The sequence below is a fragment of the Kickxella alabastrina genome (genome assembly GCF_025024165.1).
Source record: "Kickxella alabastrina strain RSA 675 chromosome Unknown BX661scaffold_32, whole genome shotgun sequence".
Classification (NCBI taxonomy): Eukaryota; Fungi; Kickxellomycota; class Kickxellomycetes; order Kickxellales; family Kickxellaceae; genus Kickxella; species Kickxella alabastrina.
The window spans coordinates 25,973-48,694 of record NW_026251503.1 but is presented as its reverse complement, the minus strand read 5'-3'; the positions used below and the strand labels follow the sequence as shown (position 1 = coordinate 48,694).

Below are 22,722 nucleotides of genomic sequence, written 5' to 3'. Positions count from 1 at the left end.
CGAACGGTGTACGTGATTTGTAAATGAGAGCTCAAAACATATCTCATCCATGATTGGTCCATATTCAAAATAATAACACGTGGAGCGAAATTCAATCTTGCTAAAAAATAGTCGAAATAGACAAGACCTGTGTTGACATTTCCATACTGACCAAATAAAATTTTCTGCGTGTTCGTTTCCTTTATATTTTTATGTTGACATAGTCATTGGCAAAAACTTTTATCCAATCAGAAACTTAGCACTAACAAGCGCAGTAACTTAACAGCGATACTCGATACATCGAGCGATCCAACATACATGCAGTGAAATGTTTTTATATGTAGTTTTTCAAATAAAATAATAAAAATATTGAGTGCATACAAAAAGTGTATAAATATAGAGCAGCCCGGACTAACAATTCAAAATGTTAAACATTACACTCAGTGTTCTACATCCTCTTGCCTCATACACTTACAAACACACATTTACAAGCATACATACATACAATTATCACTTTTAAACATGTCTAACTCTGCTGTCACTTTTATTGCTGCCCTTGCTGCCGCTGTTGTTATTGCTCCTGGCGCCACTGCCAGCCCGATTCTGCCATTTGTTGGTGCTCCCGGATTTTTTGGAACTGGCTTTGTCGGGCCATTGACCACTGGCTTTGCCACTGGCGCTGCCATTGCCGGAACTGCTGGCTTTCCGTTTGTGAACACCGCAGCAATTGCCACCGGCGCTGCTGTCGCTGGCACCGCTGGCTTCCCGTTTATCAGACGCGATCATTCCACTGGGGATCATCTGGCCAAGCGCTGCGGCGGCGGCTGGGGAGGTTGCGGTGGAATTGGGTGTGGCGGCGGCTGGGGCTGGGGCGGCTTTCCATTTGCGGCCAACACCGTGAATGCATTTGACCGCGACTTTTACGCTGCCAATTCCAATGACAACACGCTGTTTGCCAACAACCAAAACGCCAATGTGGTCAGCGACAACGTGCACGCCCTCAATACTGCCAACGTAATTGCTTGATTTGGTCAAATTCGGAGTGTCAACAGCAAACACTGCAATAACATTAGTAGCAGCAATAGTAACAAAAATAAATATGTACATTTGCCCAAATCGGGCTTTAGCATATTTACTCGATTTTAAATATGATTTTTTCCATTGTTTTATACATGGACAAGCATTGCTATAAATTCAACTTTAATGCTCAACAAATTAACTTGTTGCTGTTAATTCCTGTGATTTTAAGTGGTGCCAATAATAAAAAAGATAAAATAGGCAGATGAATCAAGAAAATATGGATAAAACATATTGTTATAGTAAGAGGGGGGTGTGAGGAGCACTAGTTGTCTAGTGTTAAAAGTTAGGGGTGATTTTATAAAAGGTTTTATTACTGATGTTTCTAAAGTACTACTAGGGGCCAGCCTCATCTTATATATGTTCCCAGTCGCCTTTGTCGTGCACATTGTCCATTGTGCGCTCCGTTGGTGAGAACTGGATCTTCTGCGAGTAGACCGGTATCTTGGCAAGTTGATGTTGTGGTTTTCGTGCGTGTACGCTTATGCGTGTGCATTACAGGATGGGGGGCATGTTTGGGCATCAGTGTGATGCCTCCCTGATTTACACCTGCATTATCCAATTTGCGTCCTATCGATCAGCGCGCAGGTGGGAACTTGTTTCGCGGTTCTCGACCTCAACATCTGCTTCCATATCTTCAGTCTGCGCAACAAAAACGTCAAGACCAGTGTCGCCAGCGGCGGTCTCATTCTGCTCGTGGAATACGTCGGACCTTAGCCGCCTGGCTCGGCTCGGGGGGAGGGTGACTGGTCATATATGGGCAGTGCCTCCCGGCCATCCGGGTGGTGCTGCACGTCCTCCGAGCCTGCCTCCGTGAGCGCTCGACTTCTCTTGACCGGCCGGCCGGGCACGATCTCAGCTGTCGGCAGAGCCGGTTTCCTGGTCAGCAGTGCACCCGCGGGCCGTGTCACAATCACCTGATCGTAGGCCCGCGTGTGTCCCATGACTTGAGCGTCCTCGCCTTCTGGGGCTGTGCTGCCGTCCTCGTCGGAAACGAGAGCCCCGCCAGCCACATCTTCGCTATCGTCTCGGCTGTCGTTCACGTATTCTTCTTCTTCCTCTTCTTCACTCTCAGTGTCATGCTCATCCACATATGGCTCTTCAGCGGCTCTTGCAAGCAGTCCCTCGTAGGGCCCGGTACTGTCGCCGTCGCCATCATCCTCCATTTCGGATACGTCCTCAGCGACCACTTGGGCTGTTGGGACCTCTAGTCTGCCTGCTGGCTGGTGGCGGATCTCTGTCAGGAAGGATCTTGCTTCGCTGTTGTCCATGCTGTCCGGCGAGCCCGGCGACTGTGGGGGTGGTGTGAATGGTCCCACCCTAATGTGTGCGGGCTCCAAAGCGACTTGAGGGGCATCCTCCTCTTCCTCTTCGAGTGTGGTTGGGTGCCAGGGCGCGAATATCCTGGGGTGGGCCTGGCCCATGAACTGTACATGTGACTCGGGCGGGGAACCAACCGCCGGCGTCTCCGGCCATGAGTAGCCCGGGTCCGACGGGAGGGATATCAGCATTTGGGCCCTAGCTTCGGGCATTTGAGCGTATGCTCTTGGGCGCGGTGCCGACGGCCCTGGGCTGCCCCCGCCGAGGCCCGTGCCGCCGTCCCCGTACTCGCTGGTCGCCCACTCTGAGTCCGTCCACTCTGAGCCTGATGGCTCTGATCTGCGGGCGATCTCCGCGATCCGTTCTGAGGCTCCATGGTGGTACCGCGTGATCGCGTCGCCTGGTACAATGCGATGGAAGGGCTTGCCGTCAGCATAGGCCAGGTGGTAGGAGGTCTTGTGCCGCGACACGACTCGGAACGGACCCAGGCGGCGTGCAAACTGATCTGCCACTGAGCTGGCCTTGGGGAGTGCACGGCAGGTCACCCACTCACCCGGCTCAAACCAGATGGGGTCGATGCCTCTGTTGTCCCTGGCGTTGGCACGCTGGCGGACCATTTTGCGGTGCTCAGCTGCTTGCTCACGTATCATCTCGGTGATCTCCTCCTCACTGGGGGGGCTCTCACCCTCAGGGAACTGGGCGTATGCTGTCGCTACACGCACCGCAGGCTCGCCGAAGAAAACTGCCGCCGGGGTGTTGGCGATGGCCTCCGAGCGCGTACAGGCGTGTGCAGCTACAATGCGCGGGATGTGCTGCGTCCAGCCCTCCTCGTCCGGCTGATCGGTGAAACAGCATCGCAATGACTGCTTGAATTTCTTGACTGCGGCCTCAGCCAAGTCAGACTGAGCATGGTACTGGGCGGTTGTGATGTGCGTCACGCCCTCCCTGCTCAGGAAGTCCTCAAAGTCATGGGACACGAGCTGCGGGCCGTTGTCCGACGTGAGATATTTTGGCTTTCCGTAGGTGCCAAACCACTCGCTCTCAAGGACATCGGTGAGTGTTGCTGTTGTTGTGTCGTCCACTGCATAGATCTGCATGAACCCGCTCGCACTGTCAACTGCTACTAACGCATCCTGAGGTGCTTCTCCTCTGTCCCCAATGTGTAGCAAGTCGATGTAGACATGTTCGAGCGGCTTTGCAATGTACGACATGATCTTGGGTGTGTGTGACTTTTTCTGGATCGCTGTCATCTGGCAGGTGTGACAGCACTTTGTCAGACTTTCTACCACTGTGCCCAGGCCTGGACATGTAATCAGCTCGCGCACGAAGTCGAGGGTCCGCTTGTACCCAGCGTGTGCCAGGGCCTGGTGTGCCTTGCGTACAAAGTCTCGCGCCGCCTCACGCGTCAGTATGGGCACCCACATGCCTACTGGCCCGGGCGTGTCACTGGGGGCCAGAGCGTACAATCGCCCGTCACGCAAGGCCTTCTTGCTGACGACATTGTATTCGGGAGTTGTCGGACCGTTGAGTGCCTCGCGTTGTTTGCACAGCTTGATCCAGGACTGGATCTCAGCATCGTCATCCTGGCAGTGCAGAAAGTCCGCGACATTCGGTAAGTCCTCTAGCGCAGACGCGATTCTTGCGAACTGCTGGCTCATGGATGCCGGTGTCGGCGCCACGGGCAGGGTAGTAGCTGGGTCGGGTGCAGGCATAGGGGTCGGCTCGGGCGCAGGGGTAGGGGTAACTGTTGCCCCCTGTACGGCATGCCTCAGTCTGCCGCGCTTGTGCCGGACGGGTGTGTTGAGCGCCACCGGCAATGCCGGCTCCTGCTCGGGTGCCATGTCTGTTGTCTGTGCACTGCGTCTGGGTCTACCGCGCCCACGCCGCGTCGCCACTGGGGGCTCTGCTGCCGGGGATTTGGCCTGTGGTACGTCTGGAGTCACCGTAGCTGCTGCTGGCGCCTCCACTGGCTTACGCCTGGGACGGCCACGCTTGCGAGGCAGGTCTGCTGGGGGTGTGGGTGAAGTTGACGCAGTGATGGTCTGTCCCTCACGCCGTGGCCTGCCGCGCTTACGAGCCCCGCTCACAGGGGGCGTTGTATGGGCCGTCTGCGGCATTGTGGCCTGGCCGAGGACGGGGTTGCTTGCCTTGCGCTGGGGCTTGGTCTGCTGGATGGTCTGCGCTCGGTTGGCTGAGCGTGTACGGGCCGCTATAGTTTGCATGGGGGCAGCGGCGGTCATGGGGTTGTTCCTCATGGTGCCGCCGTTGGGAAGTGCGTCGGGCTCGTCGCCATTGGCATAGACGATTGGGGTTACTGCTGCAAAGGCCCCGATGCAATAGGCCACCCTCTCGCCATTTGATTCGCGTGTGAATTGGTCGCCCTCGAAATCCATGGCGCCAATTGTGTAGACATACTCGCCCCCAACTGTCTCGGTCGCTGGGTTGACAAGGGTGTTTACCTCATCATCATCTACATTGCCCAGTGTCTTTTTCTTTTGCGGGCGCAGGAACTCTTTTGCGCGTGATAGCCAGTCGGCGGTCTGCTGCAGTTCTCCAGGGCGGTGGACGATCATGTGCTTCTTTATGCCAAGCTCGCTGAGGCCAAGCTTGAATTGCGCCAGGGGGTCGGCGTCATTGGTGGTCTTGTGCGCGAACAGCGAGACCACCGTGCCGCAGTCCGTTTCGATCCTCAAGTTTGCACACCCATCAAGGTACGCATAGAAGTGCTTCACAGCCTCGTACACAGCGCACGCCTCGCGCCAGGTTGAGTGTTTCCTCCCTTGCATGCCTCCAAATGCCCGTGAGAAGTAGCATACCGGCGCCAGGTCCTCAGGGTCGTCAGAGCGCTGGGCCAGTAGCACGGCACCCACACCGGCGCCCGCAGCATCAGTGCGCAGTACCAGCGGTGCTCCAGGCGGGGGTATGTAGAGGTGTCGAACGTCGAGCAGTGCCTGCTTAAGCGCATGCCAGGGCTCCTGTAGTGATCTGATGTCGTCTTTCGTCAGCCGCGTCTTGCCCACCATCTGGTAGAAGGGAGCTAGGATGATCTGGATCCATTCCATATGCTCTGCAATTGCGTTAATGCCGCCGCACAGACGCCGGATGCCTGCGACCGTCGTCGGCATCTCCAGTGCTCGCATTGTTTCCACTCGGTGGTCAAAGGCCTGCCATGTCCGGTCGGCGGACCACCGACGCCCCAAGATCTCTACGCCTGTAGTCGCGCACCACAGTGATTTGGACATGTTAATCGTGACATTCGCACGGGCCAGACACCGAGCAAACAGCCCTATATCGTGGATGTGATCAGTCTCATTGCCGGTGGTCGACTTTAGGTAAACATTATCAATGTAGACCATCAGACGTGGCCGCAGCTCTGGCACGCCGGACAGAACATGGGTCAGGAAGGCCTGGGCAATGGCAGGGGATTCGGAGTTTCCCTGCACCATGCGTAGGTTGCGTACCTTGCCTGCGCTGCCCCCGTCATAGGTCCAGAAGTCTGCGACGTCCTCTGCCAGGCGCAGCTGCGTAAAGAACGATGCCATGTCAACTGACGAGATCAGCTTGGCATCACGCAGGAACATAATGCGCTCGACTGGCGTCGGCAGCTGCATTCCAACGCTCAGCATATGTAACGAGTTGTTTGCTGAGTCGTCGAACAGCACACGCCTGTCCGTCGAGTTCGGCTTAACTTTGGAGAACACAGGGACCTGGGCGAATGCAACCGATGGACCGTCTATTCCATACTTGAGCCGGTTGGCAACGAAAGAGTTTCGGGCCTTGTGAGCAGGCTCGCTGAGTGTGTGTTGGACGGTGTACAGGGGGCACGCGTTTGTGCGCATTGGGGGTCGGATGGGCGCATAGGCTGCTGGCGGCGGGCAGCCACTCGGGTACTCACGTAGGGCGCCAGCAGCAGTCATAAGGGTCTTTAGCAGGGATTTGTGGAGCTCGTCCGTAGTGCACTGATCCGTTGTGCGGCTAGCAACATTTTCCGTCGTCACTGCTGGATACAGTGCATCCCACTTGTGGAAGTCGGCATCGCGCGCTTCAACAAAATAGCCAGTTGGTAGGCCTAGTCGTGCCCGCATTGGGCGTGAGACAACTGGTTCCTTGATCGGGGGCGCATCAGGCGGGCCGTCCATTAGTGGGAACATCTGCGGGTCTTGTGCCACTGTGGGGTCTGGCATAGTGTCATAATCCGAGTCGCGTACAGCACGGGGACCATCGGGAAGTTTGTCTGGGTGGTCAGGGGTGCGTTCTGTGCCCTTAAGGCGTCGGCGCATTGCTGGGGTCATGAGGCGGATGCCCAGGCCCTCTTGGGCATGGTTTGACACCAGCAGCTCCCATGGCACCTTCATGTCGACAACGACTGCATCGTCCCAGAACTTTGGGCCACCCTCGACCTGCAGGCAGACGGTGGCCCGCCCAATGCTCTGGTATGCCTTGTCTGACCAGATGGGGAACAGGTCTGGCCTCGAGTTGGTGCGGATACGCAGCTTCAACCGCTTGGCAGCAGCCATGGTGACCAGGCTGACAGCAGCGCCATTGTCGGCTACAGCCATTGCTGGCTTATTATGTGCGCGGAAACCGGGTGTTTTCGTAAAATGGCACAGGGCGGCCTGAGTAGAGTTAAACATATTTATTGTCCCAATAGTGTAACTGATACCCAAGCCGCTCAGGCTTTTGGGTCATTGTTGCCATATGAAAGTAGGGTTATCTTGTGGACTGTCTCGAATGCCTTGAGTCGGTCCAGGAGGGTCTCAGCAGTGACATCATTGGGCGCACTTCCTGTACATGCCCAGGAGCGGGTGTCAAGGCCATGTACTAGGCGTGAGATAGTGACTGCAGCATAGTCGCCACCACCCATGGCCTTGTAGAGCCTGCGCGCATAGTTGACCCTGTCCACTGCAGGGATGTTCTTGAAGGCCTTGGCTGGGCCTCCAGCAGCGATGCTGTGTGCCTTGGCCACAAAGTCTGCTTGCGGGATGCATTCAAGGAGCTTCTCAAAGAACTCTTCTGGTGTGTTCACGTCTAGGGTGCCCATGCGTCTGGCAGCTTGTCCGTCAAGCAGCTTTTGGAGTGCTGTGACAATCATTGCTGCAGGAGTGCGGGTAAAGATGAAGTTGATTGTCTCTTGGATCCCTGCAATCCACTGCTTGGTTGGATTTCCGATATCTTCGCCATTGAACCGCTTGGCATAGTCTCGGAGCAGGTCCAGCTCCTCTTTGGCAGCCTTGGCTGGGGTCTGGGCAGAGGAGGTGGTAGTCAGCTGGGCAGTAGGGGCAGTAGGGGCAGTGGCAGGAGGTATGGGGTGAATTGCAGTCTGCATTGTCACGTCTGACCTGACGGACATTGTTGTGTTTTTGTTTTGTTTTATGTATGTAAGCGAGTAATAAATTTTGTTATAGTAAGAGGGGGGTGTGAGGAGCACTAGTTGTCTAGTGTTAAAAGTTAGGGGTGATTTTATAAAAGGTTTTATTACTGATGTTTCTAAAGTACTACTAGGGGCCAGCCTCATCTTATATATGTTCCCAGTCGCCTTTGTCGTGCACATTGTCCATTGTGCGCTCCATTGGTGAGAACTGGATCTTCTGCGAGTAGACCGGTATCTTGGCAAGTTGATGTTGTGGTTTTCGTGCGTGTACGCTTATGCGTGTGCATTACAGGATGGGGGGCATGTTTGGGCATCAGTGTGATGCCTCCCTGATTTACACCTGCATTATCCAATTTGCGTCCTATCGATCAGCGCGCAGGTGGGAACTTGTTTCGCGGTTCTCGACCTCAACATCTGCTTCCATATCTTCAGTCTGCGCAACAATATGTACAAGCAAATTTTGGATTGCATTCATATATTTGACATTTGAAAATAGGCTTTATGTAAATTATTTGTTGGACTTCCAGACAAAAACTTGTATATATAAAGCAACAATGCGCGTCTCATATTCCAGGTATTCAGTATCCTCACAACACTGCTCACTCAGCTAACACTTTCCACTTTAGATTAAATACCAACTACAACCGCAACATTTGCAAACATGCTTTGCTTTGCCACTATCATCACCGCTCTTGCTGCCATTGCTGCCTTTATTGCGCCTGCTGCTAATGCCAGCCCCGTTTCTGCCAGCTACCAGTCCACCGAAAACACTTGCGGGAGTGGCAATGTTAACGGTGGCAGTGCTTATGGCAATGCTTATCCTTACAACGCAGGATACAACAACAACGCCTACCCCTACGGCGGAGCATACAACGCGTACAATAGCTACGGTGGTACTGGAAATTACGGCGGTGCTGGCAACTACGGCAATATTGGCAACTACGGCGGTGCTGGCAACTATGGTAATATCGGCAACTATGGCGGTGTTGGTAACTACGGTAGTGTTGGCAGCTACGGAAGCTACGCATCGGGCTTTCCAATTGCGCTCAGCACGGTCAACAACTTTGACCGCGACTCCTTTGCTGCTAACTACAACGACAACACTTATTACTCCAATAACAAGGACGCCAGCGTAACTAGTGACAAGGTCAGCTCCTCCAACAGCGCCAACGTCATTGCTTAATTGTTTGCTTTGTCAAGCATTGGCAGGGGTTGCCTATATGGTGATAGACATCGAAAATAGACCAAATTAGACATTACACACACAAACTCATTCACCACTTAATAAAATATATTTTTGGAATAGCTCGAGTTTGCCTCAACTAAAATATAGATTACAAATATATCCACTCATTTCGTCATCTAAGTGCATTTGATGAAAACATTGTTATTGGTGTATTATTAAATGTAATATTATATTCAATAATAAGAAAATGTAACAGCGCTGTTCGCTATACTTATTAATAAAGTGTTTAAAGTAAAATAACATTGGTGGTATTGCATTCATTTTGGCAGTCCTAGCTGTGCGCATCAAGTTTAGGCAAGCTACACCGTGCGCCAAAAGCTTGACCTAATAATCTAATAATCCTTTTGACATACAACGAATTTAATTTTTTGCCTGGGTAATGGGGTGGTGAAAGTCCCATCCGCGGCGATACTTGGTGATAGGTCGGTAAAAGTCCCATCCACGACGCTCGTAGCTGGCAGGATGCTTGGGGGTTGCGGCAGGAGCGAGTGGAGATATAGTAGGATTGGCGTCGGCAGGACCAGGAGCAGGAGCAGCGAGAACAACGCTGGAGGCGAGAGCGGCAATAATGGCGGTAAAGAACTTCATTATTTAAGGGATTGGATCAATGGCGTGTGTTTGGGAGGAAAAGGTAGACGGAAGGCGAATGTGTTTGATACTGTTTTGTGAGTTGGATTTTGTCGGCAAAAGTGTTCTTCTTATACACGTGTTTTTTCTGGTGGCAGTCGTGTATGCAATTGTTGGCTCTACACTGGTATGTAAAATGCAATTTTAAGCATTGCAAATACACACATTTCATTATAGATATTTAAATAGCATGTATGTAGATGAGTTCGTGGTGTGTGGTGTGTGGTGTGTAGTGTGTGGTACACAGTTTGTAGTTTGTATAAACGCATGCTGTTTCACATTCTCACACATTCTGATAAAGACGCTTTTAAAAATTTCTTTTCAAAAATACTTGGTGTCACAAAATGCACAGAGCTAATTTATTTATCTGGATAAGCCGGCAAATTCACGAATGAAATATTTTGTTTGCCCGCAGAAAGGGGATGATCGCGAATCTCTTTGTGCGAGTATGTTCCCAATTAAATATGTGCTAAATGCAAGTTCTCGCGGTTATCCTGAAATTTGCTTCACGTCAATGATCGTGTATTTTTAAAAAAAGTTGAGTTCGAACATATAACATATAACATAGAACTTGCCATTCGTCTTTTTGGCCCAATATCTTGCTCCATTTTCCAAATAAAGACTTTGCGCGCAATACGGGATATCTGCTTATAAACCATGCAAATTGTGAGTAAAGGGCAGCCTGGCTTCTTTAGCAAATTTACAGATATTTTGAATGCCAATCCTGAACCGCATAATTCTCGATTCACGCATATCAATCGTTGCAAATATTTGGTCTTTAGTTATCCCCTTTGAAAAAGACAAGCACATGCTACTGTGCGAGTCTCTTACTTATATACCAAATAATCAAATTAGAAATATAAACTGAAATCAAATATCAAACACCATATGCTTAGCAATATGGCGTAAATTTAAACCACTGCATTTCGGCTGTGAATGGGCCCTGCGACCAGTCAACAGTGCCAGCCCAGCCGCTGGTTTGTGTGCCGTCCCAAACGCCCATGCGAGGACGACTTGCACCAACTGGGAAGGGGACGCCATCGACACGGGGCAGAGTGCGGACCAGCCAGTCGTCAATGTACCACTTGACACTGTCCTTATTAAGCTCGATGGCATAATTGTGGAACCCAGCAGCCATGTCTTGAGGAATACCACCAGGGGTGTTTAGATATTGTGGTACAGGATCAACGCGCTGCCCCTTTACAAAATACATGGACTGTGCTGTCAAAGTGTCCCTGCCCACCCATTCCCAATCCAGCTCGTCGGCTGGCTCGGGCCCCGCCAGAAGAACAGTAGACACAACCCCACTTCCATGCGCAGCGCGGATGCGTCCTTCGATTTTACCGTATTGGAAATCCCACGGAAATACTATTGTCGTGCCGCACTCAGGGGTCAGCCGCCAAACCACAGAGTTTTGCGTTTGGTAGGTGTTTTGGGGACACCATTCGACGTTGAATTTTCCAAGTGCTTCACGATCTGTAAAGTCGATAAATGAACTTTGGCATGTGTAGTTTACCAGAGACCCTGCGGGTTGAGACTGGCGTGCTTTAAGTGTGCGTCTATTGCTGTTGTTTCCAGAGGTTCTTGTTTGCAACGAATTGTTGCCCTGTAGTCCGGAAAGTCCGCTCACACCACTTATGTGGCCAGCGGAGTAGCCAATAACATATCCATTAGAGGTTGCCCAAAAAGCAATAGCAGCGACGGTAGACGAACAATATGTGAACTTCATTTTGAAAATAATTATTAAAAATTAAAAGGATAGGTGCGATTGTGTGTTGATAAATACGGAAATTCAATAGAAATATGGATGATGCCGCTTGCTTTATAGGAATTTCTGTTGCGTATAAAAAAATGCATATTCGAGAGCAAATTTGTTGTCAATGCCAAACAAATTCAGAAATACCCAATAAAACTGAACATGAGAACATGCATATATTATTAAATTTAGGTCGCACTATTTGAAGGTGGTCACTTCATTTATTATTTTCGTAAATCATCTTTCATACATTACCCAGTGACCACATCAAAACAGAAATGGAATTGCAACAATACCAGCAGCTGATCACGCCGTACTACACCTTAAAATTTAAATATATGTAGGCAACCCTGCTTGAGCATTGTCTTCCAGACACAGCAGCTGACGTATAGCTTGTAAAGGCCATTTAGTTGAGCCACCATTGGATTTGAAGGGGCTTAACAGGTGACGTCATATTCGAAACTCTATCGAATAGTTGAATAAAACAAAGCACCGTGTAAACAAAAAAAAAGGCAAAAAATTGGGCTAAATTTCAATAAATACACAATTAAAAAGCAAAAGTTATGCGATGACCGGGAATCGAACCCGGGACTAATGCTTGGAAGGCATCAATTATACCTCTTAACTATCAACGCCTGATTTAATGAGCTAAAGTCAACTGCTAATATTGCAGACATAGTGAAATATCATATTCAAAAGTATTACTTTTTAGGTGGTAATGCTACCAACAATTTAATATTTGTTTAGGGCATACAGATTGTTTGAAAAGTTTAAAAAGCTGATTTTGTGTATTGCATATATTTTACATTTATGCTGTTACGCTTTGTGATTAGAAACCAAAAAATGAATATTTAAAAAGAAAAATTATGTGCGTAAAACAAGATACCTATTGGTCTTTTCCAAAATTCTCCACTATATAAGGCAGCGGAGTATAGCTAGATCGACGAGGGAATGCTTGGTGTGTGTCCACAGGCTTGCTCCTATTTTCGGCAAGAGTCCGCGTCTGTCGTAACGGAGGCGGCATGTCTCCATCATTATTTTGGCGATATTTGTGAACGGCTATCGAGTCGGGTAACCAGCCGAATGTTATTTCTGCAGGATTGGATACATTTTTGTCACCACCAAATTCATTTGCTGGTTCATTTGTTGTGGTTGAGTTGCTGTTGACCTTCTGAATGCTGTTTGGATTGGTTTGACCAAAATAATGTAAATCGGGCGGGCTCAGCATCTGCATTGGTACATTGTTGCCAGTGCCCAAACCACAGTCCTGGCGGCATAATTTTGTGCATACGGTGTTGGGTTGTTCTCTTTAATAGTTGGGGGTCCCATTTTTACATTTACAGCGACAAGGGGTGCTGTTTCCCACTACAGGTTGTGGCAATTGCGACGAAATGGTGTTGTTATTTGATTCCCATATGGCATTACGCGATTGTGTTGATTGGAAATTGCAGTCGGAAATTCTTGTCTTAACTGGTTACTGGGTGTGCTATAAGTTGTGGTTTCTGCTATATAAGGGGGCGGTAATGGGGACAATGCATTACTTTCACTGTTTGCCATTGTGTGGTTATTTGGCCTGTTCAAAGTAGCATTGTTGCTTTTGAGTGATTTTCTGCTTTCATTGCGACGGCGTGCTTCCTCGATGAGATGGTACATACACACAGCTGGTGTGTGTCTCTTATTGCTGCACGCCAAGTCAGCAATGACTGCTTCGGGATTGTATTTGAGTGTTCTCATTTTCTTCAAGGATTCCTTATTAGGATGCAATACTACAGAAGGGCGAAACGGTAAGTGATTGTTGATGGGCGTGTTATAATCCTTGTTTGTCCAAGGATGCTCTATAATTCCCTTCATTGTGATGCGATACTTGGGGTTCACAGTCAACATTTGCCTAATTAAATGCCGAGCCTCTCTGCTGAGATAAGATGGCATGCTGAATCTTCCTTGGGCAATTTTGTTAAAAATATCTTCTTTGGAACCAGCCTCGAATGGTGTGTTGCCACAAAGCATAAAATAGAGAATGACACCCATGCTCCAAATGTCAACTTCGGGGCCCGTGTACCTAACACCATTTACAATCTCTGGCGAAACAAATAGCGGAGAGCCGCAAAATGTCGACAGCTGCTTGTCCCAACTATATGTGTTTGCAAATCCAAAGTCAATAATGCGAATCATATTATCGTGGTTAAGCATAATGTTTTCCAGCTTGAGGTCGCGGTGGACAATGCAGTTTTTGTGGATATAGTCCATGGCGCTGACAATCTGGCGGAAAAAGCTACGGGCATTATTTTCGTGCAGACGCCCGTGCTCACGAACATAATCCAAAAATTGACCCTTGCTGTAGTGGTCCATAACTATTATAGTAGCCTTCCGGTTTTGAAATACATCATACATGCGCACAATATTTGGGTGGTAGAGGCGAGAAAGCAAAATGGCCTCGCTCTGAATACGGGCGTTCTGCATCTCCAAACTATCGCTTAAATTTGGGTTTGGCTTGATATATTTCAGGGCAACTATCTGTTTAGTGACTGAGTGCTCGGCTAAGTAAACCTTGCTATAGGCGCCTTTACCAAGTGCTTTCTTGATTGTATATCCATTAACTGTCTGCTCTCTTTTCCTGTGCAAGCTAGGGTAAACGCCATTATCATTTTGTTTTTGATTTGCTGCTGGGAGGGAATAATAGTGCGCTGGAATCTGTGGCAGTGGAGGAAGAGGAGGAGGAGGCGGTGCGTTTTGGAGTTGCTTGTTTTGTCTGTAGATTTCCGGGTTACCCGAGCTCTGACCATACTGAATTGCGTGTGCTTGTTGTGGGTACTGCTCCTGTGGTGACTGCCAGTTTCTTTGCGGTAATATGGGGTTTGGAGGCGTCACTTGTGCCGTGTTTTTACCGCGTGCCGCTGCATTTTCTATCGGACCATTGTTTGGTGAGCGAGGCCCATTATACAGGGGCGAGAACTGGTAATTGTTGTGCATACCTTATGGTTAAGGAATGCCTGTAAATAAAGGGTGAAAATAATATTATAAATTGAAAATTAAAAAAACTGGGAAATAAAGAAAACAACATAAAGAGCAACCACAAACCTGCTGTTTATGAGCATGGTAATGGCGCGCGAGTAGCACACACACACAAACTAAAAGTCAGGCATGAATTGCCAAAAAGGCGACTGAAAGAAAATTTAAAAAGAAAAAAGCAAGAAATATTTAAAAGGGTTGGTAAAAAAATTTACAATGTAAAAAGCACGCCATTAGGACGACGCCTTGATGTAAAGCCAAATACACATGTGAATATCAAGCTGTTTTAAAAGCATTTCTTTCTACAAATAAAAATTAGAAGCCAAGGTGTCATCATGTGGAAAAAATGAATGATGCAAATTAATTTCAAGCTGTGCTGTCCAAAGAAAAATAAAATGTGCACTCGATCACTTGCATTGTTTGTGGTTGTCATAAATGTTTCAGTCATATTACAGCATCAGGAAAGAGAAAATAGTAGGGAGAAAATAGAAAGTGTCTCACATAGAGAGGGCGGTGGCAAGTAGATCATTAAACAACAATGACACCAACAGTAATATATTTGGGTATGTCTAAAATAAAAAGACAACTAGTAAATAAGCAGCAAGGGCAGCAAATAATAATTAGAAAAAAAAAAAAAAAAAAAAAAAAAAAAAAAAAAAAAAAAAAAAAAAAAAATAAGCAGCAAGGGCAGCAAATATATTAGAAAAAACTGCGAGAACATGAGAGAAAGCAACAACTGAAAGAAGATCCAGAGTATTTCGACAGTGTTAAGAAAAACAGCAGCAGCAACAGCATTGCCAAAAATTACAAGCTAAAAAAATGCGACGGCAAGCAGCAGGAAATGTACGCACAAACGCACTACAAGACCGATTTGACTCTTATTGTTGGCAAGCATTACATTATTTCTAATGCTAGATTTAAAACAATGCTACAAGAAGTTTCAATGTGCCGTAATAAACTACATATTAATAGAAAGGCTTAATACTTTGTTTTTTGGTACTGCATACTATTGAGCTATTCTGCACAAGCATCGTACATTTCATAATGCCAATGTTACCATTTATATTATTAATCATAGTTAACTATATGATTATAAAACATGAATACAAACAAGAAATTGGGTTTAGCTCATTAAAACAAGCGTTGATAGTTAAGAGGTATAATTGATGCCTTCCAAGCATTAGTCCCGGGTTCGATTCCCGGTCATCGCATAACTTTTGACTTTGTCCTATTTCTATTATTTTTTTATGAAAGTATATTTTTGTTGATTCTTTGATATTTTTATTTTCTGTTTACAATTTGTAACAAAAAATCAGTGCTGGACAATAGTTGGCATCGCAAGTTTGACAGAAACATCGGAGGAATAGCCTCAGGGAGCATAGCCACAGTGACCTTATCGAAAATGTAGCACCTGGGTAAGTTTAGTGGGGGCAGAGCGACAATTGACTTTCTTGCTAGTGTCAATGGCCAACCTGTCCATGCTGGACACTAAAACGTCGCTGTCGTCATCGCAGGCAGCGGCTGAGATAGCGATGGGCTCCTGGGCGAATACGTTCCAGACAAGCGTCAATTCGGCTGGATCAACCGACCACACACGCAGCTTCCAATCGCGGGCGTCGGTTGACACCACCTGGTTCTCCTTATCGGCCATGCGGTCCATATACATGATAGTTTCAATGCCGTACATGGGCAGCGTAACAACAAAGCCGTCCTGCTTGATCTTTGTGACAACAGCAGACGTCAGAGTGGTCGGAATGGCAGAGTAAGTGGCGCGGCGCATGAGGTAGTGGACAAGATAGAGGTGGGCGCTAGCATCCTGGGCCTTCTTGGCGGCGTCCTTGCGCAGGTTGCAGCGATGTGCAATATCAGCAACAACTTCGGGCGCGGGCACCAGCAGCTCGGTGCTGACAGTGGTCAGTGATCCGGCGGCGGGGGTCTGCGGGAAGTAGGGCGAGTGGTAAGCTGGAAGCAGGGGGTGGTCGGTGGCAACGTGGTTGCCAAAGACAGCCAGAGAGGCCTCAAGCATGCGATGCACAATGATGTCGGCGTAGCGGCGGATGGGGCTGGTGAAGTGGGTGTACAGCGGTACGTCCAGCGCGTAATGCGCGTATCCATTGCGGTCCTTGATGGTGTGGGTGGAAAAGTAGACGGCGCGCTGCATGGGGCCAGTCAGCATGCACTCGACGGTTGAGCGGATGTCTGGGTCGGTGATCAGGTCAAGCGATGCCTGGATGTCCCGCGACGACGCCGGGTTAATGTCAATGCCGATGTGCTGCAGTTGCTTGCAGGTCTCGTCCAGCCGGCGAGCTAGGGGCGGCGAGTGGCGGCGCAGCAGCGCGGCGTCGGGGAATGTAGCCTCGATGCGCGCAGCTACGCTCATGTTGGCCAGCAGCATAAACTCCTCGATCAGCCGGTTGCTGTCCTTAATGGCGTACGGCCGGCAGGAAGTCGGGTTGCCGGCGTCATCCAGGTCGAAACTCAGGCGCACGCTGCTGAGCGACAGTGCGCCGTTGTCAAGCGCTTGCGCCGCATGATCACGGACAAACGGTAGAACCAGTGGATGCTGGCCTCGATCTGCGCGCGGCGGCTGGCCGAGGCTGGCACAGGCAGGCCGCTGCCGCCTCCAATAACCTGGTACTGCGGGATGTTCTCTGAAAGATGGGCGCCGTCGATAACGCTCTGGGCGTCGTCGTATGCCAGCTTGCAGGCCGAGTTGATGATGGTGCGGCCAAACCACGTCGACAGCACAGTGGCATCGCACGGGTCCATCTCCCACATTATGCTGAAGGCCAGGCGGTCGACGCCGGGGTTGAGGCTGCACAGGTCCTCGCATAACATGGCCGGCAGCATCGGCACGGCCTTCTCACCATGTACGTGGTCGTCGCGCGCTGGCGCGCCTGCAGGTCCAGCGCGGTCTTGGGGCGCACAAAGTATGAGACGTCCGCGATGTGCACACCAATGCGCACATTGCCGTTGGGCAGCAGGTCGCAGCTGACGGCGTCGTCCAGGTCGCGCGCCGTCGGCGGGTCAATGGTGAAGATGCAGGCCGAGCGCAGATCCGTGCGGCGGCTGAGCTCGGGCGCCGGAATGCGCCAGGGTGTCTGCGGCAGGCAGCGCAGCACTACAGGCTTAAACGGGTCCGAGCACACGCCGTTGTCCTCGAGGATTAGCATCGTTTCAATGGCCAGCGGGCCGCGCTCGCCCAGGTCCTTGAAAAAAGTTGCGCTGGGCAGCGGCGCGTACGCCGCCCAGTCGCCCATGCGTACGGTGCAGTAGTGCCGCTTGCTGCCCGCGCGCAGCGCCTTGGGCACAGCAGCAACGGGCACGGCCATCTGGGGTAGCGCATTGTTGATTGGGCGGAACCACAGCACGGGCGCGTCTAGCGAATTCTCGAACAGCGGGTGCTTCTTCAGCACGGCCGGCGGCTGGCTGCTCAGCGTGCCGGCAAAGCACCTGTCCTCGTTGGGCATCAGGACGGCCACGATTGTGCCAAAGATCTCGGGCACACGGGGGCCGGCGTCAGTGTTGGTGGCTGGTGCGCCGGGAGTGGTGCTGATGGACTCGGCCATCTCGTCCAGGCGGAGCGGCGTTGTGCGCGCATCTTGTCTATGCGGCGATCGTCAGCCAGGCGGTGCTGCTTGTACGAAGCAAAGGCCTGGCCTTTGTCGAGGATGCGGATGGCCACAGTGTCGCCTGAAATGGCGCGGTTGCGGTCGATGTCGCCGCAGATGTAAATATCATTGCCCAACCCGACATCGTAGTTGGCCAGTTCGGGCCGCACGTAGAGCGCCGCGGCGTTGGGCGTCTCGTCAAGCGACACGTAAGCGTCGGTGCGGTTCTTTGGGTTGACGCGGAGGACGCCGCGCACGAGCAGCCCGGTGCTGAATCCCTTGGCCAGCAGCGCGGCGTCGTAGTATGGCTGGAACAGCCGCGGCTGCTGGTTGGTTGCTTTTGTCGATCTGGGCGTGAACGGCGGCGCAGTGGCGGCCATCGCTGGCCTGAACGAAGGTATGTGGGTCTGGCTGTGATTTTGGGTTTGGGTTGGGTTTGGGTTTGGGTTTGGGTTTGGGTTTGGATCTGAGGGCATTGGCAGCCTCGCGCTTGCGAGTGCGGGCACGAGCGCGGTTGCGTGCTCTTTTCGCCTTTTTGTCGGCAGTGGCGGCTCAGCAGAAGCAGAAGCAGAAGGCAGAAGCATCAGTAGTAGCAGCAGAGTGGCTCTGGCTGTGGATCTGACTGTGGCCCTGGCGTTGATTTTGGGCCTGGCATTGATTTTGGCCTTGGCTCTGACTGTTGTCCAGGGGTCCATGGGCTGTGTTAGTAAAAACAAAGTGCAAAAGCTAGCAGTTGGATTAAAGGTGAATTCTTGGGTGAATTTGGGTGAATTCTTGGGTGAATTGAGGGTGAATTCTTGGATGAATTCTTGGGCGAATTCGGGGTCTTGTAGAAAGAAAGAGAAATAAAGAGGGGAAGGGTTTGGATGGGATTTTATATGCGAGCCAATGTGCAACAAAAGGAGAAATATATTATTTTACTTTTAAAAAGCAAGCGCGGGGGGGGGGGGGTGGATGATGGAAGCACTCGTTTGATTGTTTGCTTGGTTGGGTTTTCCAAGGGTTTCATGTCAGCCCTGGCTCGGCTGGGCTGAGCTGCATTTATTTGGATATTGTATTTTTATTATAATTAGCGCTCGGGTATAAACAAAACAAGCCAGAGCACGCAGCATAGTATTTTGTTATTTATTTAATTATTTTCTTTCCAATTCGTGCCTTGCGTTAACATTTAATTCTTATTAATTCTGATAATTCCTAATAGTTTACAGTTTGTCTATAGTCATTGGCGATAAATGCACAGCTCCGATGAGTCAGAGTCGGAGTCGGCAGGGCCGAGGACGCTGGCCGAGCGGATAGCGCGGCTCGGGCTGGAGAAGGAGGCGTCGGGGGCAGCCGGCAAGCGCGTGTCAATGTACGCGGACAGAGAAGGCCATACACAATCGGCGCGCGGCGGATCAGCGTAGCGCAGGGGGCCCGCGGCGGGTTGCCGTCGCTGCCGCTGTCGTCGTCGTCGTCAGAGGAGTCTGTGCTGTCGGGCGGCAGCAGCATCGCGCAGCCGGGCATTCACAGCATGTTCACGGCGCCCGCCGACGGCGGCAATCCGTTTGCCAGCCCGGAGCTGGGCAGCACGCCGGTGTGCACGCCGCTGAGCCCCATTGCGCCAATACCGCCGGTGCTGGCGCGCCGCAACACCGACACGCCAGCGCCACTGCAAAACAGGCTGAGCCGCGCCGCGCCGCCGCTGATGCCGAAGCCGCCGGGAATCAGCACAATGCGATCGCCACTTATGAGCAGGGCGGCTGTGGGCACAGGGCGTGGCGGGTCACTGCCTCCGCCTCCGCCGCCGCCGCCGCCGCCATCATCAGGCTCGCCGCCGCCGCCGCCGCTGCCGCCGCCACCGTTGCGCCAGCCGCCCACGCCGCGGCTGCCCCCGCCGCCGCCAATCCCGGGCGCAGGCACAGGCACAACAGGCCTAATAGGATCGGCGGGATCAGGCCCGGCGCCGACGGGCGCAGCCAGGCGAGCTGGGCTCCCGCTTCCGCCGCCGCCACCGCCGCCGGTCGCCGCCGCCGCCGGCCTCGGCGCCGCGCGGTGCGCCCTCGACTTCAGCGGCGACCCGGCGCTGCGGCCGGTGCGCGCCGACTACGGGTCGAGCAGCCGGCGGCCGCCCGTGCTGGGCGCGCCGGCGTTCCTCGGGTTCGAGACGACGCACGCGGCTGTGGCCAGCATCGGCGGCGCGTACGCGGCGGTCGTCAGCCAGGCGCGGCTGGTGTGCACGCGCATCGACACGGGCGACGTGTGCGCGCTGCACAACGCGCCGGGCCCCGAGGAGCGGTTCACGTGCGTGGTGGCGGTGCCGGCGGCGGGCATCGACGCGCAGGCCGAGGGCGCGCGGCTGTGGGCGGCCACGTCGGCCGGGCGCGTCGTCGTGGCCAGCGCGGCCGGCGCCGGCGCGCACATCGAGCAGATGGCCGGCGGCGTCGTGTGCGTGCTGGGCGGCGGCGCCGGCGAAGTGTGGACGGTGCGCGACGACGGCACCGTCGAGGCGTGGGCCGACCGCGGCGCCATGGCGGCGCCCGAGCACATGGCGCCGCTGGCCGCGCGCCGCCGGTTCTCGATCGCAGCCGAGCTGCCGCTCATGCGGCGCGCGCCGACGCCGCGCACGGCGCTGGTGCTGCGCGGCCGCGAGCTGTGGGTGGCCGGCGCGCGCGGCGTCTGGGCCTTCGACGCGCTGCGCACCGGCAGCGCGCTGGTGGCGCGCTGCGACCTGCGCGCCGGCGAGCAGCCGCTCACGTGCCTGGCGGCCAACGTGGCGTTCCTGGCCGAGCCGGCCGTCGCGGCGCACGGGCTGGTGTTCGGCGGCACCGACGGCGGCCACGTCGTGGTGTGGCGCGCCGCGTCGTGCGCGCGGTGGCGCACGGTCGACGTCGGCGGCGGGCACGGCGACGCGCGCGTGACGGCCGTGGCGTGCGCGTCGGCGCGGTGGCTGTGGGTGGGGTTCGCGTCGGGCCGCGTGGCCGTCGTCGACACGCGCGACTGGGCCGTGGCCAAGGCCTGGGTGCCGGCGCCCGGCGCGGCCGTGACGGGCATCCTGGTCGACTGGACGCCGCTGCTGACGCCGCGCGCGCGGCTGCAGGTGGCCACGGTGCACGCCGGCGGGTCGGTGCGCTACTGGGACGGCGCGCTGGCGGCCGACGCGCAGCTGCACGCGCTGCGGCGCCGCGCGCGCGAGTTTGCGGCGCCGCGCCGCTGGCCGTGCACGTGCACTCGTGGAACGCCGGCGCCGTCAAGCCCGGCGCGCTGGGCGGCGCGCTGGTGCAGTGGCTGCGCGCCGGCGGCGCGGCGGCGCCCGAGCTGGTGGTGGTGGCGCTGCAGGAGGTCGTCGACCTGGAGTCCAAGACGCTGACGGCGCGGTCGCTGTGGCGGACGACGACGTCCAAGGCCAAGGCGCGCGGCGGCGGCGGCCAAGGCGCCGACATCACCAAGCGCTACGCGCGGTGGCGCGCGGCGCTGGAGGCCGCGCTGGGGCGCAACGCGGCCTTTGCGGCGCCGTTCCGCGTGGTCGAGGCGCAGAGCCTGGTGGGGCTGTTTGTGTGCGTGCTGGCGCGCGACGACGTGGTGCGGCGCGTGCGCGGCGTCGACGTGGCGCACGTCAAGACCGGGCTGGGCGGGCTGCACGGCAACAAGGGCGCCGTGGCCGTGCGGCTGGTGGTCGACGACGCAGCGCTGTGCTTTGTCAACGCGCACCTGGCCGCCGGCGAGTCGCCGCGCAACCTCGACGCGCGCCTGGCGCACTGCGCGGCGATCGTCGCCGGGCTGGGCTTTGCGCGGGCCGCGCCCGAGCCGCTGCCGGGCGGCACCGGCGACCTGTTCAACGCCGCGCTGGACGCGCTGGCCGACGGCGACGGGTCGCGCTTCCTGGACCACGCCGCTGCTTCTTCTCGGCGACCTCAACTTCCGCCTGCGCCTGTCGCGCGCGGCGGCCGACCGCTGCCTGGCGCTGGGCGACCTGGCGCCGCTGCTGCGCCGCGACCAGCTGCTGCCGCTGCTGGCGTCCGCGCCGGCGCTGGGGCTGCCCGACGGCGACGCGCCCAACGGCCCGGCGTACTTCTGCGAGACGTCGTCCGACGCCGACGCCGATGCCGACGCTGACGCTGACGCCGACACCGACGCCGAGGCCGAGGCCGGGCCGGCGCGGACGCGACGCCGACGGCGCGCTCCCGCACAACGCCGCTGGCTCGGCCTTTGCGCTGCGCGCCTTCAGCGAGATGCCCATCGGCTTCCCGCCGACGTACAAGTACGACCCGGGCACCGACTGCTACGACACCAGCGAGAAGCGGCGCACGCCGGCCTGGTGCGACCGCGTGCTGTTCCGCGCGCGCGCGCCGGCCGACGACGCGCCCGGCCACATCCACCCGCTGTTCTACCGCCGCGTCGAGGACATCCGCCTTAGCGACCACCGCCCCATAACCGCCGCCTTCAGCGTCGCCACCGCCGTCGTCGACCGCGCTGCGCGCGCCCAGGTGGCCGCCGACGTGTGTGCCAGCTACGCGCGCAACGACGCGCCCGAGCTCGTGCGCACCGCCAAGCTGCTGTGGCTCGCGCGCCACACCGCCAGCATGGCGCGCGCCATCGACGTGCTTGACCACCACGCCGGCGACCTTCAGGCCGCCGTGCACAGCCTGTACCAGTGATTCCAAGCCTTTGCTCTTGCGGCTGCGGCTTTGGGCCGCGGCTTAGCATGGCGATGGCGATGGCGATGGCGATGGCGATGGTGATGGCGATG

At 54.1% G+C, this 22,722-nt stretch overlaps 2 protein-coding genes and 2 non-coding genes across 4 annotated transcripts; 1 reads left to right on the top strand and 3 right to left on the bottom strand.

Moving 5' to 3' along the window:
• Positions 1 to 10,384: 10,384 nt before the first annotated feature.
• BX661DRAFT_188613 (concanavalin A-like lectin/glucanase domain-containing protein) lies at positions 10,385 to 11,482 on the bottom strand. Its single transcript, XM_051537443.1, has one exon. It carries the CDS (start codon positions 11,347 to 11,349, stop codon positions 10,513 to 10,515), a length of 837 nt encoding a protein of 278 aa, XP_051388876.1. The 5' UTR covers positions 11,350 to 11,482; the 3' UTR covers positions 10,385 to 10,512.
• Positions 11,483 to 11,940: 458 nt separating this feature from the next.
• Positions 11,941 to 12,011, bottom strand: BX661DRAFT_t124. The gene has a single exon. It is a non-coding gene; the product is annotated as a tRNA-Gly (tRNA).
• A 3,514-nt stretch (positions 12,012 to 15,525) lies between these two features.
• BX661DRAFT_t126 lies at positions 15,526 to 15,596 on the top strand. The gene has a single exon. It is a non-coding gene; the product is annotated as a tRNA-Gly (tRNA).
• A 143-nt stretch (positions 15,597 to 15,739) lies between these two features.
• On the bottom strand, positions 15,740 to 18,460 carry BX661DRAFT_188611 (uncharacterized protein; the record flags this gene model as incomplete). The annotated part of the gene is given in 6 exon segments (XM_051537442.1): positions 15,740 to 15,777; positions 15,797 to 15,839; positions 15,858 to 16,905; positions 16,932 to 17,211; positions 17,253 to 17,991; positions 18,030 to 18,460. Coding segments are annotated over 6 exon segments (2,495 nt in total), but the record flags the coding sequence as incomplete, so codon positions are not given.
• Between the last annotated feature and the right edge of the window lie 4,262 nt (positions 18,461 to 22,722).

Excerpts from the sequence above, each read along its gene's own strand:
- BX661DRAFT_188613 (XM_051537443.1), bottom strand. The coding sequence starts at position 11,349 with ATGAAGTTCACATATTGTTCGTCTACCGTCGCTGCTATTGCTTTTTGG.